Source organism: Strongylocentrotus purpuratus, unplaced genomic scaffold (genome assembly GCF_000002235.5).
Source record: "Strongylocentrotus purpuratus isolate Spur 01 unplaced genomic scaffold, Spur_5.0 spur5_scaffold_5, whole genome shotgun sequence".
Taxonomy (NCBI): domain Eukaryota; kingdom Metazoa; phylum Echinodermata; class Echinoidea; order Camarodonta; family Strongylocentrotidae; genus Strongylocentrotus; species Strongylocentrotus purpuratus.
In genome coordinates this window covers 20,490,362-20,509,549 of record NW_022145611.1, presented here as the reverse complement: position 1 = coordinate 20,509,549, position 19,188 = coordinate 20,490,362, and the positions used below count along the sequence as shown (strand labels likewise).

Genomic DNA, 19,188 nt, shown 5'->3' with positions numbered 1-19,188 from the left:
TGTACCCGTAATATCACATGACTTCATCAAGATGGCAGACGACGAAGCGACCACGACAAAAGTGTTTGGACTCCTCAATGGCATTGCAAAGCGAGATTATCTTGGGATAGGAGATATAACTGATGAATATATGAAAGAAGAGCTATTTGCAGATCGTTCAGATGAAGAATTTACGGCTTTGGTCACCAAATGCAAGAGCCTGATCAAGGTTAGTTTACTGTGTAGTCCAACCCGTTCGAATAAATGTTGGACTAGTAGTAGTAGGACTCGGCCTCGGAGAAGGACGAGATTTGCCATGTGCAGTGATATGATGTGATTGTGAATGGTGAAGGTCAGAGTCAAGAGTGAGAGTCTATAAAACTAACCACCATTACATGTAGATCTAGAATCTACATTTATTTTGTTTGCAAAAGAAATCATACTTCATCATCTCTTGTCAAACTATTCCAAACTAGAACCAAAGCACTCCAATTATCAATTCACTAGCAGTAGCAGTTGGACTTGAATTGAAGCTAGCTCGATCCTTTACCCTAAAGACTCTCAGCTTTAAAAACCAATACTACTTCTGGGTTGGCCAAAAAATAATTTCTGATGTAAATCGTGATTTTTGTTCTTTCTTTTATTTGAATAGACTTATTAATATTAGACTAGATCTAGACTAGGTCTACTACATCTAGAGTCTAGGTCTTCCAACTCTAATATGAATTCAAACAATAGTGTCGATATCATGTCTTCTGAAGGTGATGGAAAGCTCTGAAATCACACAGACTGAAAGAGGTTTAATTGCAGTCAGATAAATCAGACTTATTTGCTTCAAAAGTTTATTTGTGTATTTGTTTCTCATGCCGTTTCATAATAAAGGAAGTGTTTTGTTTCTTACTTTTAATTCAGAGGTATTTCTTCTTCTTCATCCTCCTCCTCCTCCTCCTCCTCCTCCTCCTCCTCCTCCCCCCTCCTCCTCCTCCTCCTCCTTCTTCTTCTCCTTCTCCTCCTTCTCCTCTTCCTCCCCCTCCTCCTCCCTCCTCCTCCTCCTCCTCCTCCTCCTCCTTCTTCTCTTCCTCCTCCTCCCAGGTTCCTTGTGTGTGTTGTGCATGCATCAGAGGAAGTGTATTGTGCATTCATTTTGTACAAGTGATTTTTTTTGTGCAAGTAAAACACCACATCATAATTAAAAGATATGAAACTAGACTGCAAAAGAAGTAACTTGGTTGTCACTCACTTAACTACCATTTTATCTTTGTTATTGTTCACAGAATGTTGTCTCTATTGATATGGATTTCAACCAACTGGAAGCTTTTTTAACTTCACAAATGAGAAAGAGAGAAGGTGCAATATCTCAGGCACAAGCAACAGCTTTCACAAAGTTCTGGAGGAGTAATAGGTCTAAAATACATGAAAAAGTGGTTTCACAGGTAACATTCGGGCAATTCCACGGTAACGGAAGGACACTCAGACAAGATTTTTGAACTTCAGGTTCATACTAAAAGAAATGTTTTATTAGTATGTATTAAACTATGGGGAACAAAATGTGTTTCAGTCAAGTGGAAAGCTTCATCAACTTCACAAAGTTTGGATAAACACTAATTAACTGGAAAAACCATGTCCATTTTTATGTCCTTCCGTTAATTAATATGCACATTCTTAAACTACTTAACTATAATGACAATTTTTTGGGGGAGAATTAAAGGCACTTATATAGATATTATATCTGTACTGTTTCACATCTTATACTAATAAAACAGTTCTTTTAGTATGAACCTGAAGTTCAAAAATCTTGTCTGAGTGTCCTTCCGTTACCGTGGAATTGCCCATTCTTTAAATTTTAATTTACTTATTTCAAAAAAATATGTAATTATTGTGTTGCCATAGACCATTTAGATTTGATGCATTTGGTGTATTAATATTCAATCAAGATTAAATTTTATTTGTTGGTGTTCTGAAATAACTGCTAGTAATTTTGTTTGTTCTTCTTCTTCTTCTTCTTCTTCTTCTTCCTCCGCTCTATTGGGGATAAGTAAAAGAAACACTACAAAATATTGTTATCGTAACATATAATACAACATCATACATATGGTCAAAAATATTTGTTTTAAAATGTCATGTTCAGTTGGTTTTACCATTTGGAAAATCAAGCATGCATGATTATGCATTATCTTCATTCTTCATAGAGTAAAAGATAGATCATTCTTTGTATAATGATTGAAAATGATTGCCTTGTATATATTCGATATGGCCGTCAAGGAAATTTCACTTTAATAAATCAGTCATTAACCATCTATTCATTTGTTGCTCTATCAATAAAGTCAACGTTTGGAAATACGCTGAAGGATGTGAGCTGGAGAATTGATATTAAGAGCCAAGCCAAACACATAGACCAAATCAACATGCCAACAGCTATTGTAGAACTCAAACTGGCAGACAGTAGTCATTTAAATAAGGTACAGTATAATATGTCGCAGTGATATTAGATTGTATCTCTTGTGCCAGGGAAAGGATTTTAATTGTCATAACAAACTAAAAATTGGCAGAACTAACACTTACCATTATTGCTTGTTCAGATATGTCTTTCAATTTTATGCATATGCAGCCTGCTTTGCACAGAAATTTACCAATGACTTGTCATAACTTTGAATTGTATGACAATTATAACTGAACATCATTTCATAAAGATAAAATTGTTTTCAGAATACCACCCACGTCAGCTGTGTAAATAGTTCAAGTTTCCTCAGATACTTTTGCTCTTGTCTTCCAAGACTGTGTATAAATAATGTACAAGAAACACACATTTCCAATGCGACAATGGCCACCTGATTGTACTTTTGTTGAATGTTAATTTATGTTTCCTTAGACAACCATATTTAGATTAACCTCATCATTTCTATGATGGCATTAGTCCAGTGGCTTTATATTGATAACTGATACCCATGTTTCTTAAAAGATAGTGTGTATTTTTAAAAAATTTCTTTATGTATATATTTTGTTATATTCAAGTCTGTAATTTTCCCCCATTTTCCAAGACATTCATTTTTACTTTCTTGCAGCTCTTTAGTGATTGTGTAAGTCTGTTGAATATTCTGAAAGAACTAGATAACATGTTCAATGTCATTCTTCACCAAATAAGCATTTCTGATAAGTTTAATCCCATGGTACATTGGTATCCCAGTCTTAGTGTGCAAGGGATTCACAAAATAGAAAAATGCATGTTCAGTTTTACAAATCAAATATATTTTATTAATTTTTTTTCTAATGTTGACAATGCTGGAAAACCTTTTCTCATTTTTCAAATGTTTTCTCTCCTCTTTCATAGGATCCTGAGCATCTACGGTTTGAAATGGATGAGAATCAACTCAACCAAGTTATTGGAAATTTGGAGGAGATAGAGAAACAAATCATTGCTCACTGTCAGTAGATGTCAGTCTTGCCAGTTCCTAACAATATGAACATTGTATTATTTGAAGACTTATTTTATATGCTTCAACTGTATCATGGGTAATTATATGTTTTATTGAACAAAATAACAATGGTATCATGTATAGTCTTACAATTGAGCATAAGTGATTAGTAAGGAGCATGGAAATGCCTTGAATACTTTATATTCTAATCTAATAAGTTCCAACTAGCTAGTATTTTATATATATATAAAATATGAAATTCAGTTTTTATTCAGGAGTGAAGCAGTATAATAAACCAAGGCATGAGCCATGAACCAACTTTCAGCCTTTGTAAATCTGGTCATTTTGTAAATTGCAACAGGACTGCATTTACCCTAGAATGCTACAAATCTGAGCAAATGCATTAAAGGTAAAGACCCGTTTTGGAAACGCCCCCCTCTCAAAAAATTATCATGTGAAAGAATATGTTTTGACTAATATGTCCCGGTAATGATGATACAGATTTTACCAAGAAACTGCCTTCTAATTGATATATTTGGTAAAATATTATATCTATTTGGACCTGATAGATATCGCGCACAAGTCGTGCATGTGTCACGTAGTCCCATATACATCTTTCTGTGTACAGTGCTTGTAACTTTACCAAGACTGGGCCAAACTTCTTATCATTTTGATGATTCCAGAACCTTGCAGTATAGTACACACCAATATGCTAGATGATCAACCTTTTCTGATCGATTCCACAACGTTTCTTTCACAATGCAATCGCATGACCATAACTGGTCTTTATCTTTAAGAATGCTCTGAATTTTCTTGAAATGTAACAGGAGCTTTACATTTAAGAAAATTTTCTATCATTAGGTCATCTTATTGTACAATCAATCTTTTGTTTCCATCATCTGTGAGGTATCAGGTTTCAGTCACTTTCAGCCAGACTCTTCATTTTCATCATGTGAAATGTCTACATGTATTCTGTTTCCATCTCAGAATCGATTTAGTATCTTTTCTATAAGAAAGAGGAGGATATGTGGGGAACTTGAAAAGAAGAGAACAAAAGCATCTGTATCCTAGACTAGTGTCTTTAAGTCTTTGAAAAATGATAGCATTGTTGTTACTTTTGGTAGGATCCTGGATGCAACGGGTACAGTCCCACTAATCCACTTTGAATAGATTTCCTGCCACTCTTCTTATTTACCATCGCTACTATTAGGTGTGTTGGCATTTTATTCATTTCAAAGTGTGCATACTGAATGTTGAAGGGAACATCCAGAAATAAGAGTTGAATATATCCATAGCTGTTATGAGAAGGCAAACAATTCTCCTTCATATATGTAGTAGTTATACATTTTTATATCACAGAACATCTATGATTATTCCAATTAAGAAAGGTAAAATAAATGTGAGATAACTTTTCTGTCTCACTGTTGTTCATATATATTTTATTTTAGTTGTGTTCTTAAAGAATCAATTGGGATAAGGGAGAACACTGATGCATGTGAATCATAGAATAAAGTGAGTTATCAGATCAGATTATTTGAAAACAGCTTTGATCCATAAAGCAAGGTATAATTCTACTCATTTTCCTGTTTTTTCCCAACCATTATGTAATAGATTATATAACATTCTATATACTTTTATGACAGTCAAGACTGGTATGTTGTTGTAAATACACTGTATACATAAAGTCTTATGATTATTATTAAAATTGCATATTTCTAAATTAGGTGTGTGTAGTCACTTATTCCTGATGTGTGAGTTCAATCTATAGAACTATAGCTGGTTATACTGTCACTTTGTGGAATTAGAACAGAGAGAGAGGGATACGAAGGGTGATTTGACATATATGATGAACATGTATGATGATAGATAATTAAGAATGTATGGATAGTATTTTTTGTAATATTATTTTATAGAGAAGAGAGGGACACACACACATACACTTTAATGGAAGATGCAGCAAAACTAAAGTTTGGGAGAAAAGAAGGAAATGGTCTTCTTTTTCTTTGGTTGATATAGGCTATATATATTTTTTTGGTCTCATCTTTCATCCCTTAATTGCTCATTAAAGGGCCATCCAACCCATGTGATAAATTCATGTGTATGAAAAGATAAACAGAATGGCGAAAGTTTAATAAATAATAAATAAGAAAGTTATAAATGTTTAGAATATGAGATCACTAAATCTATGAAAATCTCAAATTTGCAGTTTGGTAGATGATGCTGAGCAGTGAATAACTTTGTCATGTACAAATACAATTTTTTCTTTTTCTCCGAAGTGCCTCAGGAGAAAAATGCCTTCTCCCTTGGGGCATGCTATACTCAAAATATATGCCCTGAGGAGAATAATAATAATAATAATAAAAACGTTACTTATAAAGCGCTTACCACCGAAGTCTCTAAGCGCTAAAAAAAGAAAAGACCTTCCTGAGTCATAAATTGTTTAAATTTGAAATTTAGGTAATTTTGTGTGTTGGAGAAAACTGGAAAGTTTTCCACCACTACATTACAGAGTCATTACAGATTTAAGCAATTTGAAGAGCCTATCTTGGTGATAATCACTTATAAAGATCCATAACTTTTTCAATTCCTTGTCCAATTTCATTCATACATTCACTAGTCTTATACTTCTCTGATTTTTTCTGCTTTCCTCTATAGTTTGCTTTCAAGGTTGGATTTTCCTTCAACAGATATTCATATTCCTCCTTATTATACCCTGTAAAAGGAAAAACCATGTTAGCTTCCTTCAAGTTTCTCTGTAATATGTTGATTTGATCAGATCTGAATCGGGATACCTATTTAGAATTGTTAACTGCTCCTCTACTATATATAACAGAGATATATCGGGCTAAAAAGAAATTCAGATCAAAGTTGTATATATCTATAGTAAAATCAAATATTTTAGTCTTTCACAATAATATTGGTGCAACTATTTGCTTCGTGAAAATAGGGTATATCAAAGAAGAGACAGAGAAAGAGAGAGAGAAAAAGGGCGAAAGGGGGTGGGGGGAATGGTTTAAGTCGGAATAGAGAAATAGAAAAGGGTATAGATAACGGATAACACATTAATTACTTGCTTATTTATGTCTAAAAAAACATGTATACGCTGGAAATGTTTATGATCTACTAGTTTTTGAAAGTGTTGTTGCATAAAGAAAGAAGAACTGAATTAATAATCTCTTTAATTTGTAAATTATTTTTCTTCTTACTTTACGGATCGCTTTCGCTTTTTGAGTACCGCAGGGCAACTCCTTTTTCATCCTGGTAAATCTTGCGAATAGACCACACTTTGACCAATCACAATAAGGCTCATCTGTCTATTTGACCAATCACTGGCTTTCCCGGTTTCGAGCGTTCGCTTTTGAACACCAGCTGTGTTTACGTTCGCACGCGAAGATCACCGCCCAAACTGTATGTTTTTCAAGGATCAGCGCGAATTTTTATCATAAAAATGTCAAATTCATATGAAATGGAAGAGTTAGCAAGGATGAAGCGGTCAGAGTTACAAAAATTGGCCAAACAACATGGTATCAAAGCTAACATGAAGGTATGTTTATCACTTAACACGTTTTTTAAAGTGGGTCGGTCCCACATGATTGTATTTACGTATGTTATCACTGTTATACTGTTTCAAGAAAAAGTGCAGCTAGCCTGTACTGTATGAAGGGGTGACCAAAGTTCGCGCACATTTTAGAACATATTACAAAATGTGATTTTCGATCTATGATTTCTCACATTCTACACAACTTTATTTATTTCAATTATTACCAAATGGACGGCAAAGTTTTTTACTACAGATTGGTTCAACTAGAAAAATTTACCGTCGAAGGATTTCGGAGATATCGCGATCTAAAAATTCGATGTCCGATCGTGCGTGCGCGCTGCATCTAAAAAAGTCATAAAAACAATGATACCTAACTTCGCGCACGGTGGTTTACAGTTGATTTATCAAAAAATGCGATCCATCAAAAATAAGGTAATATCATAATTTGCAAGACAAGATATCGTACAATCAGTTAGTACCACTCTTTACTTACAATTTTGAGGATTTCTGATCTCAAAATGAAAATTTCCAGACCCTTATCGGTAAGTTGATAATTTTTCGGAACGGACGCAAATAACTGCAAAATTTGCCGATCTTTTGTCAATATTTTCACAATTTCGCACCCAATTCTAAAGAAAATTTTGTTTCTGGGTAATTTTATGACCCTCTTTCCATTGGTGATATCAGATTTTCGAAATCTTACCGATTTTTTGAGAAAGCGAACTTTGGTCACGCGCGAACTTTGGTCACACCGCCATACGTAGATCTAACTGTTAGATCTATAGCAGTTAAGTAAAGGTTTGCATAATATGGCATTGATCGAGTATTGTGATGATGTGAGTTATTGAGTGAAAAGCAAGAAGAAAAAGAAAACGTTCAGACGCTCATTAATTCAATGCCCAAATTTCTGGAATTCTGAGGATGTTGATTAACGTCTAACTTGTTAGACTTTGTCTTTGACTTAAGTTTGAGTTTGACTCTGAGTTCGACTTCTACTTCTAGTTTGTCTTTCTGTCTTTATTGTGTCACATTGCATTGTTTACAGTTACAGAGCTACAAGTTACGAGTGTCGTGCATTTCGATGGTCTGAAAACACTCTCATGCACGACTCGCATGAAAACATTAGTATAATTTAACCAAATATCATCTTCCATTACTAACTCCGGGAAGCTCCAGCCTGCGGCGCCGGTGTTGGAGCTTCTCGGAGTTACTTCCATTACATTCCTTACATTTTACCTTTTTTCTTTATCCAGACTGATGGTTTGATCAAGGCCTTAGCAGCAGTAGTAGTGGGCTCAAACATGGAAGGAAACAACATTGTGCCAGCAGCATCATCGGAAGAAGAAGCAACTACCACCTCGGCCTCCTCCACAGAAGATCAGGTAAAGTACTTAATGCATACAGATGAATATACATCCAACTTATCAAGCAGTGAAACTAGTACTGTACAGCTTTTGATTATTAGCAATTATCATAGCCAATGTTATTGGGGTTCCTGTAGAGGAAACTATTGCAGGCTGGTCCACATCGTGAAAAACACATGACAGTGCATTTTTCAATTTTGGAATGAGTGACGTCACTATGGCAGGCTTGAAAATCAATGACAGGTTATAATTTTTTAATGACAACTTATGAAAAAATAAATGACACAATGGTTTGAAAATGCTTCAAAATATGGCCCAGATTGCATCAAAGAGCATCTCAGAAACTTAGAGCTCCCTCACCCTATAACCCAGATCAGATGCGAGGAACTCTGAACTTCAATACTGTACATGATATTTATACTCCTAACTCCTTCCAAGTTTGAATTTGGGTATGTATCTCTAGTCAACATGTGGTTGCACTTTTTGTTATGAAGAAATTGACAATGGATGGTTAATATGCTGTTTCTCTGTCTTAATCATTTGGTTGTAATAATCTTTCCTAGTGACAGTGTACTCTAATATTTCATCTTCATCCTTTTTCTTCGTTTTATAATTCCAGTCTGAGGTTGAAGCATCCGAGGAAAAACCTAAAGCTAGACGGGGGAGAGGACGCAAACAGAAAAATGTAAAACAAACTATCAAGGAATCACCAGTGAAGGAAACAAAGACAGATGTGGTTGCTGGTGGTGACAATGCTGTTGTCACAACTTTCCCAACTCCAGAATCAGAAAGCCAGGTAATTACGGATAAGTTATATTTGCACAGTCTGAACAGGGGGGTTGTGGGAATAGCCTGAAGATGCAATACACTGAGGGGAAAGACAGGGCCCCCGAGATATTGAACCTCCCTTAAGCTGTGATATGCTGTGTGAAACGTGCACCATAAAATATTGAATAGGGGCCAAGATACTACCAAAATTAGCACCCAATTGGCAGAAAGTTGCGAAAATGATAGAGAATGACATTTGTTCAATTCTTTGCTTCTCCAAATCATAAGTTTAGAAGTGACATTTTCTGTGTTATCACTTTCTTTTGGATTTTCTTGACGGTGGTATGTTTTATTAATGTGATATAGAACTTTAGTTGTAAACATTTAACTTGAATGTTCTCAATATAATCGTTTCCTTGAACTTTACACAGACGTCGAGTGTTACAGAGGATGAGGTGTCCCCAGTAGCCAAGAAATCCAAAGCCAAATCTAAAGGGAGAGGACGGGGCAGGCGTGGAAGACAGACTAAGGAGGAACCTGTGGAGGAGAAGAAGACGGAACAAGAGGTAGGTGCAATGCTTTAGAATATCCCACCAGCCAGATTTCGTCTTATTTCAAATTTGTGTATACCTCCCTCACACTTGATCGAAAAGACCTGCCTACATCATGTAGCAGTGTTTTCTCTTGATTTCAGTTTGTTAGTGAATCAGCCAAAATCAGCAAAACCCCCTGTTTAATAAATTTATGTTTTCTCAACACAGTTTAGGGTTGCTTATAAGTAAAGGAAAGATTTGTCTTTTGTAATGTAAATTCCATTCAATAATCAATGATGTTAATAAATCAAAGGATTGTACGGTCTTCAATGACCTGAGCTACCTTTTTAATGACCTGTTCGATTTTGAATTTGTCAACATTTTGAAAATGGAGTTCATTAAATATATATAAGAATTTAACTACATTGTGACTACTATGATGTACAATGTTCCACTTTAAAAAAAAAAATATTTTACAGGTTGCTCCAGTAGCAGCAGTAATTTCCTCTCCAGCAAAAATCCCAGCAGTCCCAGGCAGGCGATCTCGTAGCTTACAAAGAACATCTGCTGTCAATGAACCAACGCTACCCACACCACCAAACTCAGGCTCCAGGTAAATGAACAAAGTTCAATGTATATACCTTATTTCCTTTGTAAAAAAGCACCCGTATAAGAAAACAAGGATATTTCCATTTTCAGATACATGTATCAAGATCATATTCAGGTAATTGATTAAAGGAGAATACAATACACAGATTTGTTTTATTTTTTCCCCTAGAGTAAAATAGTCCTTGTAAAAAAAATGTTACCAATATGTCATACCTGCCAACCACCCCGATTTAGGCGGAGTTCCTCCGCTTTTTACATACCAACTCCGAATTCCGAATGCATGCCTCAAAACTCCGATTTTTAATTTTTTTTTTTTTTTTTTTTTTTTTTTAGAGTGTAATGCACTTGGAGAGTATATAACTATTATGTTTGTATTTTGAAATGTAAAGCACCTTGAGCATGTTCATGTAAAGGCGCTCAATAAATACCAATATGTATGTATGTATAAGACTAAAGCATAACACAGCACTGATAACCAGATCACGCCGACATCCGCGCTCGCGCTCATAGAAGATGTACACAGCGCAGCCCGAACGTGATCGTTAGTTCCGCAGTCACCCCCTGTGTACCCCCCCCCCCCAATCTACGGGCTACTACCCCAATCCTTCGGTGGTTCGCGACCTCGTAGTCCATCCAGAAAAATTTACTCCTAATTTCTCTTGTCTCAGGTTGGCAGGTATGATATGTTAACAGAAGTCAACTATATCTGGAGAATATATTGACATTTGTCAGTGTTCAACACCCTGTTCTCTGTTTCTTATTCCTTTATTCAGACTAAACTCTTAAACTCACATAATTATGTGATTCCTTTTCTTATCAAATAATTTCATAGTAGAAAAACCAAGAGAGCAATCAGACGCACCACCCATACACCTCAACCAGCAGCCCCTGCTCAGCCAACTCCATCCACACAGACCCCCAATGACGCCCCATCTTCCAACAAAAGATCATCCAGGGGGGCAAACAAAACCCCCCTCACGGCCACACCCAAGACCACACCCACTGCGATCAAGACAACGACAGAACCAAAGCCCAGAGGGTCAACGGGAAAGAGGTCAGCAAGCGGGTCAGCTGGGGGAAAGGCCAAGAAGGTACGAAGGGGGACGTTCGACAAGTCGCCGGCGAAGGAAGTCGCTGTGGAGGCAGCAAAGAGCGGCAGTACCCTGAAAGATGAAATCATGGCAGAGATTGACAGGAAGGTCCAGATCCAAGTTGCTAGTAAGTGTTCACATAAAATTACTGTTACCACGGTAACTTGTACTTCCTTATTAGAAAGTGTTCACACTAAAAAAGCATTTTGTAATGGGGGTAGGTTAGGACAGACATAAATGCTAATGATAATGATTTTTTTTTTAATGTAGTGCCTAAATAACCAAAGTTTATAACAGTGTAATATTTCCAAATTTGATTAAGCTATCTTGATTATATAATTAGCACTGCTGTATCATTACAACCAAAAACAAAAGAAAGAACATAGGAAAACAGATGAGGAGAGAGGAGAAATAGTAAAGCGTTGGTCACATCCCACCGTGCGTGTTTTTAGTCCGTACGGTTTATGGTGAGGCCACGGCCGCCACGTTTTTCTGAAACGTAGGGAGGGATTGGCAAAGGCAGGGAGGGAGTACCGGCAACGCGCGTCACACGCACTGTGGTGAATCGGTAGCCCGAACGCAGCCCGAACGCAGCGAAAGTTCCTCGTGCACTAAAAGTGCTACAGTGTGTCTGCGTGCTCGCAAATCCGTACGGAGGCGGTACTCATCACGTACGGATACCCACATTTTGCCCACGTTTTTGCACGTAGACAGCACGCACTTGCAAGTACGGCGGGATGTGACCACCGCATAAATGAGTATGATCACCCTGATGTGATATATGTAATGCACAACTAGGGTAGTATGTGTCTATATTTAACAAACATAAATTTGCTGTACATACAAATATAGTAACTAGTTGATCACTGAAGAACACAGAAATTGTCGCACATGACTTGAAGTAAATAAGTCTACCAATCATTCCCTCCATTCTCTTTTACCTACAGAATCCAAGAGTTGTATCCCCACCAGAGTTCAGGCAACAAAGAAGAAGACTCCGGGCAAGAACTGGTCCAAGACTCACCATGGAGCCCTGGACAAGATGGAATCCATTGATTCCTATCTGGAGAGGAAACAGAGGAGGGCTGAAGCGATCTCTGCCTCCAAGAAGCCCAGGGTAAGAGAACACGTTCTACATCAATTTTATCAGATAGTAATAGCATGCAGTAAGGCTGCGACGAGTACTTAAATACTCAAGTACTCAAACTGTTGACAACTACTCGAGTACGATCGAATACGCTGCCGCCATTCAGTTATGTAGCTATGGAGAGGTTGGGGTGACACTTACCCTCCCCCATCCCCAGTCAAATGATGGATAGAGAAAGGGGGAAAGAGGAAAAGAAAAGAAGGGAGAGTGAACTTATGACCCCTTACATACCTGTAAGATACGACTTGAAATTGCTGTGTGTTAAATTATTTATTTTTGTCATTAGCTTCGTAGCAATATGTGTATCCATGGGCATATGGTACAGTCTTTTAATCTGAATGTCATTTGCACTGTATCAAATTTTTCATTTTTTCCTGAACAATCTAGATATTGCCAAGTCGTTAACGAATATGTTTCTGTCATTTTGTTCCCTCTACAGATTCCAGCCAAAACAAAGCCTGTCCTTAAAGCAGCAAAGAGCTTCAACTTTGCCTCCCCCAAGCCAGGTACAACCAAGTCCCAGACCTTCAACTTTGCTTCTCCCAAGCCCACCAAGGCAACCATGCCCATCAACCCCAAGTCAGTCAACCCAAAGACTGTCTCCTTCAAGGTGTCCAAGCTCAAGACACCCAAGAAGGTCATCCTGCCCAGTAGCGTTCCCGCTCCGGCCATCGACAAGCGCAAGGCCACTCCTGGAGTCCGCAAGTCGATCTCAGCGCTGACTCCAGGATCTGGGGTGAGGAAATCAATTGGAGGAGCGACTCCAGTCAATGACAGGAAGTCCTTCGGAGCTGCAAGGACACCCTCCAGGAAATCAGTTGGTGGTAAGGATGAAAGAAAGAAAAAAAATCACTCTCTTTGTTTTCCCTTTGTTTTGTTTTCTCTCCCTCCTTCCTTTGCTCTCTTTCTTTCTCTCTCTCTATCTATCTCTTCTCTCCTCTCCTCTTCTCTCTCTACCATAATCTTTATATTTACAATTGATGAATAACAAATATGTAGTGATCATTCCTTTGTGCAGGTTAGTTTTACTTCAGTATTGTAGTATATGATTAAAATAAAGCTTGTAAATCATGTATCCTTATCACCTGATGTCTGTGCGGTGTCATATTATTTCCCTGTTATGGTATGATCTAGGAATAGATATAGAAAATATATAACAAAACAGATGAAACTCTATAATGAAATATAATGATCAATATTCTACTGTTTCAGGTGCAGTGACTCCATTTGGAAAGACAGCAGCATCAGCAACCAAACCTAACAATATTTTTGACATTAAAGCATCGTTATCCAAGCCCCTGGCGTATAAACCCCACACAGGTAAGCAATCCTTTAGTTTTTGTGTGACTGCAAGGTTATTTGATGAAACCCTGTATCAGAGATCACCCCAGGGCCCGGTCTTATAAAGAGTTGCGATTGAGCTGAATCAATTGCAAGTTTACAGTCTCCTAACTCTTATGTATATATTTGCAATTGATATTAATCGCAAATAAGTTGCGATTAATATCAACTCTTTAAAAGATGGTCCCTGATGCTGTCTATTGTACTAGACAAAACAATATTAGCACCGATATTGCTCTTGCCCATTACTTGCATCAGTTGCATGCACATCAGTGATATATATAAAGTTGTTGCCACATATCTTTTGATGACCCTATATGCTGTCACCTAACTTGAACAACTTTCGTCAAGTCTAGAGCTTGTAAAACTTTAAGAGCGTTTTTTCATCATGATAATGATGAATTTGATTTGTTTTGTTGTTCAGGAGCCTCATTTATATGAACATAAACATAAATGTTTTTAAACGTTTTAGGAAATCAGAGCCCCATTTCATATAAAAGTTGTTATCAATAACAAGTTACAATAAGCTACTGAAATAGTGCAATTTGATAGGCTGAGAGCAGGGTTGTCATAGAAAATGAGCATTTGTTATTGGTATCAAGTTTTATGAAACAGGTAAGCATTTCACGAAAACCATAAACACACATTTCAATGGAAATGCTCTGGAAAACAAAAAAAAGGCTACCGGTATATATTTTATTGTTTGAATATTCCTATTTGCTACTGCTTTTTACAAAAATATCCAATTTGATGACATTGATCTGTTCATGTATTCTACCCTAACATTCTAAAAAACTGTCTATTCATTGTTCACCTCCTTTTGAACATGCAGGAAAGCTAAAGCCTTTTGGCGAGACCCAACAGAACAGTCCCTCTAACCTGTCCAAGGCCAAGGCATTGATCAAGAAGCCTCAGCTGAAGGGACGCGATATCAGGAGGGCGGGGAACAGGATGAATCGCGCTCAGAAGAGGAACGATAGCTACATGGCCAACAGAGGGATCGCAGGCTGCTAAAAAAAAATTGTATTTATTCCTTCCTCTTAAAACTAATCTGCACTAGTTTGGCCAGGAGGGATTAGACCTCCCAGCATGGTCACTGACAGGTGATTATTTCATCAAATTAGCTCTCAATTAACATAAGAAAAAGGGGATCATGGGGGACCAACGGGTACCGCAAAGGCATTGTTTGCTATATAGTAGTGCAGTGGGTCTTTTAAAGATATTTACGATAATAAAGAATGAACTAAAATTAATTGCTGGTTTCGCTAGTGAAATACACATTTAGGATTAGGTACATTATATTGATGCATTTATATTGAATGGCATCATATCTTCTAAAAGGGAACAGTGCGAACAAATTACTCCAAGATCTTATTGTTGAGCCTTGCAAGATGTCTCAAGGAAGTATGTCAGGAATGTAGAAAAGTAGAACAACTAAGATTGTCATTTACATATTTCAATGTTTTGGGGGTTTTTTTCTCAGTATTTTAACAAGTACCGTTCTTTTAACAGCAACTCAGTGATGGGATTTTTAAACCATTCTGGCTTTATTTTATCATCTTTAGTTTTTATACAATATCTGTCTCGCCTTTTGTGCCTGATTGTCGATACCAATTTCTGTTGAACCAGTTTTTAAACCATGTTTAATTACAACACCATTTATGCCAAATATTTGATATAATTATTCAAATTTTAAGATGCAGTTAATGATGTAAATTTCCTCCAACTGCCCAAACCTTGCTTTAAAATTGATCTCTGTCTCTGATGTATGGAGTGATTTTTTTTTTTTTAAACTGTTCCTTTTATTTTCATTCAAAGCATTTTAAATTTGTTAAGCTATTTCTAAGGTATGCACTAACTAGAAACTTTCCAGGTACATGTATATAAAAGTTTCATCCTACAAAGTACAACGTCATTGAATCACAACCCTGGCCTTTTTTTCTATACATTTCATACATTTCGCCACCTGGAACTGGAAATTGGCACTTATTGTCCTTTCATGAATGTTACAGGTCTCATAAATTTCAGGTTTAAATGTATATAGTATGTACAGTACTTTAGAATCGAGAGAAATATTGTTTTAAAATGCTCCTGCTGTCGATAATGAAGTTGACTTGTCAGGAGTGTGATTGACAGCCTTTTCACACATGGGTAAAATTCTTGAAAGCTGATTAGTTTAAAGAGTTTCAAACTAATCAGCTTTAGATACAACAGCGGTCCTTCGAGATTCACTGCTCGTAAATGCGCAATGGCCCTACTGAGCGTTTACAGACCAGTTTAAACACATATATCCGTTCACACACAAAATGTCTTGCTCTCTAGATACAGACTTCGTATCTGTAGCCTGCTTTGAACGGCGTATGAATCGTGACTTCGTATCCGAACATTGTATAAATGACGTTCACACAGAAAATTTACTTAAAAGCTCTAGATATGATGAATTTTAACCGTGTGTGAAAAGGCTGCTAGAGGTTTACAAATATGCACTACTGATTGGTAAGATTTGAATTGCTATCATTGGGGGATTATCCTTAGTTCACCCTCCCTTCTCTCGCTCTCTCTCTCTCTCTCTCTCTCTCTCTTCTACTGTGTGAATGGAATAAATGTATGAATAATCATATGTACATTCATAGTTAATTATCTATACTTACAAATGTAGATGTGCTCACTTTTGACTATAGAAATTCATGTAAATATTTTTATTCTATTATTATAAACATGAAACTTAAAATTGTAAGTGATGTTTGGGCTATATTGGTTTCACAAATGATTGTCAAATGTTTTAACTTCCTTTCTAACTTACAATGAACAAAATATTGATGTATATAGTTTTATACCGTTTGTTGGATTGGAATGTAGAATCCGAATTGCAGGTGTTGTTCTTAAAATGTATGTTTACATTACGTATTTGTAATATCTAATGTTTTACTACATTTTACTGCATTTTAACTATAACCAGTACTTTAATTAATTAATTTTAGAAGGTAATAGCTGTTCCTTTGTAAATCAATGTATGGACAAGGTTTTTTCTATGGTGTTTGATGGAACAGTACAGTATTTTCTTGCTCATGCCTAATCCCATAACTTTTCAAATCATGTACCATATAACACTCTAGTCTGAATTGTAATGTATTTACCGGTGTATACCTATGAAAAACCTAACCCATTATTTTGTTGAAATATCTGATAAAATGCATGTAAATATGTAGAAATGCACATAGATCAAATGCAAAACAGCATTTGTGGCTTTGTAAATAATAAAATAAAGGCCTTTCTTGTACATGTACATTACATGCCTCCTAGTAACATTAATTTTAGTTTCTTCAGTGTTTTCTTTTGTGTGTTGATGCTGGTGAAATCTGATGAGGTTAAACTCTACTTCTTATACGTGCCTGCATGTTTGATAAATGGCATCATGTTTATGCTCATTTTTTTAATGGATATCTGTGCATTAGAGATGTTGCTATTATTATCTGAGACTACAATTTAAAGATTAGGTTTTACTGCTAGTTTATTGACTTGAAATATGTAGAATGTATAATGGGGAAAATATGATTCGGTCTGGCATGTATTACAAATACATGTGAGACATAAACTGTGTACAAGCAATATCTATACCTCTTCATTTTGTTGTTAAAGTATGATGTGACTAAGATATGGAATTGCTTAAAATTTCTTGTCTCTTAGGTCATGATAGCTATAATGGAAAAGATGTTTTTTTATATTGGTGCTAATGGAGCTCATTTGATTCCAATTGAAAATAAGCCTTTATCTTTCCCTTACTAAAACATTGGTCAGTATTCTTGCAGCTTTCAAAGTATTTTTTTCCTTCAAGAGATAACATCAGCAAGTTTATTTTTAAATGTGTACATTTATGGCAACTGTGCATCAAAGATCTTGCATGTATTTACCGAGCTCTGTTATAAGATACAGAAAAGTGATCGAAGCATACAACAGATACATCATTATATGAAAACAATGCGGTTTACCGTGTCATATCTGAACGAGGCTTTACACAAAGCTTCAATACGTTATGATCCTCTGTTCTCTTCTTCTCCTTTTATATTCTTTGTCCCTGTCACCCTTTTCTCTGTGTCCCCTTGTGCCCCCTCACATTTCTTCGCCCTTCTTACCTCATCTAGTCTCCTTCCTCCCGTTCCCTCTTTCCCTCTCTTTCCCTCCCATCTTGCTTTCCTCTTAATCTCTGTCTCCTTCCCCTTCCCCCCTCCCCCTCTCTCTCTCTCTCTCTCTCTCTCTCTCTCTCTCTCTCACTCTTTCTCATTTCTTCCCTTTCTCCCCTCTCCACTTTCTATCCCACTCCGGCTCTCTGTCTCTTTATCCAATCTTTCTCTATCTTAATTTCTCTCATGCCACAGACCCTTTACAAGAATGCTAATGGATAGTATATCATGCCAATGGAATGCTTTACTGATCACTTTAGCATGCAAACTAAACATCAAATCAAACATAAATCATGCACAGTATATGGACATCAATTTTACAGCTGCAAAATATTTATATGTATTTATTAATACATGCTGAACTGCTGTTCCGCGAATGGCAATTAAACACCTTTCTTTTCCTTTTTTTTGTGTTCCTTTAAAAAAAAAAGGTAATGATGGACATCTATGCTTATAATGATAAAAATAGGAAGATATGTAACAGAAAAATGTATTTCCGCTCAGCCTTTAGATATTATAATAGTTCACATAAGATTTAAAAATAAAGCTTTGTTTCAGATCACATTATCCTCATAATGACATATAAATAGGTTACATCAGGGAGAGTGTTGGTTACATACAATATTTGACACACAGCCATGCAATCTACTAGCTGTGTGTGGCAAGACAATCAATCAAATAATGGAGTCTGTGACTACAAGACTATATAGCATTAACAAGCAGACAGACATAGCATGCTGAACAGAGAGATAATGAGGGGTGAAGATAACCATATATGGGTATACATCTTAGAGCAGTACATGTCTTCTGGTTTGTAACTATCAATGACATGACTTTTGTTATGAGGTTAATGATGATGACGATCATCATTATCATTATTACTGGTTATATTTTTCTTTAGACTCTTCAATATTATTACTGGCAGCAGAGAGATCTCCCAGTTGACATTGATCTGGTCATACAGCCATATTTTATAGATCTGAGCTACACAAAAGATAGCAAGAAGAATTGCGATGGACATGCACTACATGCAAACCAAATTTAACCACATCATGCAGAATTTGTAAGGCAATATGGATACAAGTGTAATATACACACATTTAATTATTTGGTGGAATTCATCTCCTGAAAAAAAATTAGAGTGAACCTTCTTGACCATTTAACTTTTTGAAATGAAAATAGCCTTGTAAAAAAAGTTCTCCAATTACCAAGACCATAATA

General features: G+C 36.3%; 2 protein-coding genes across 3 annotated transcripts; both read left to right on the top strand.

The window, feature by feature from the left end:
- The first annotated feature begins 2 nt into the window (after nt 1-2).
- Nucleotides 3-3,822, top strand: LOC100890106 (COMM domain-containing protein 1). The gene is made up of 4 exons (XM_030999750.1): nt 3-208; nt 1,254-1,412; nt 2,304-2,438; nt 3,308-3,822. The coding sequence occupies exons 1-4, from the start codon at nt 32-34 to the stop codon at nt 3,407-3,409; spliced, it is 573 nt and encodes a 190-aa protein (XP_030855610.1). The 5' UTR covers nt 3-31; the 3' UTR covers nt 3,410-3,822.
- Nucleotides 3,823-6,730: 2,908 nt separating this feature from the next.
- Nucleotides 6,731-17,098, top strand: LOC576796 (nucleolar and spindle-associated protein 1-A). Of its 2 annotated transcripts, none has more exons than XM_011684453.2 (10): nt 6,731-6,936; nt 8,187-8,315; nt 8,917-9,093; nt 9,497-9,631; nt 10,078-10,211; nt 11,043-11,425; nt 12,246-12,415; nt 12,885-13,269; nt 13,658-13,765; nt 14,619-17,098. In XM_011684453.2, exons 1-10 carry the CDS (start codon nt 6,841-6,843, stop codon nt 14,798-14,800), a joined length of 1,899 nt encoding a protein of 632 aa, XP_011682755.2. In that variant the 5' UTR covers nt 6,731-6,840; the 3' UTR covers nt 14,801-17,098. The 2 variants fall into 2 exon arrangements, with proteins under 2 accessions (XP_011682755.2, XP_782158.4); XM_777065.5 differs by having other exon boundaries at nt 11,040-11,425.
- The last annotated feature ends 2,090 nt before the right edge of the window (nt 17,099-19,188 follow it).

Excerpts from the sequence above, each read along its gene's own strand:
- LOC100890106 (XM_030999750.1), top strand. The coding sequence starts at position 32 with ATGGCAGACGACGAAGCGACCACGACAAAAGTGTTTGGACTCCTCAAT. Across the intron at positions 1,413-2,303 it reads ATGAAAAAGTGGTTTCACAG|TCAACGTTTGGAAATACGCT; the intron begins GTAACATTCGGG and ends CTATCAATAAAG. Across the intron at positions 2,439-3,307 it reads ACAGTAGTCATTTAAATAAG|GATCCTGAGCATCTACGGTT; the intron begins GTACAGTATAAT and ends CCTCTTTCATAG.
- LOC576796 (XM_777065.5), top strand. The coding sequence starts at position 6,841 with ATGTCAAATTCATATGAAATGGAAGAGTTAGCAAGGATGAAGCGGTCA. Across the intron at positions 9,094-9,496 it reads CTCCAGAATCAGAAAGCCAG|ACGTCGAGTGTTACAGAGGA; the intron begins GTAATTACGGAT and ends AACTTTACACAG. Across the intron at positions 12,416-12,884 it reads CTGCCTCCAAGAAGCCCAGG|ATTCCAGCCAAAACAAAGCC; the intron begins GTAAGAGAACAC and ends TTCCCTCTACAG.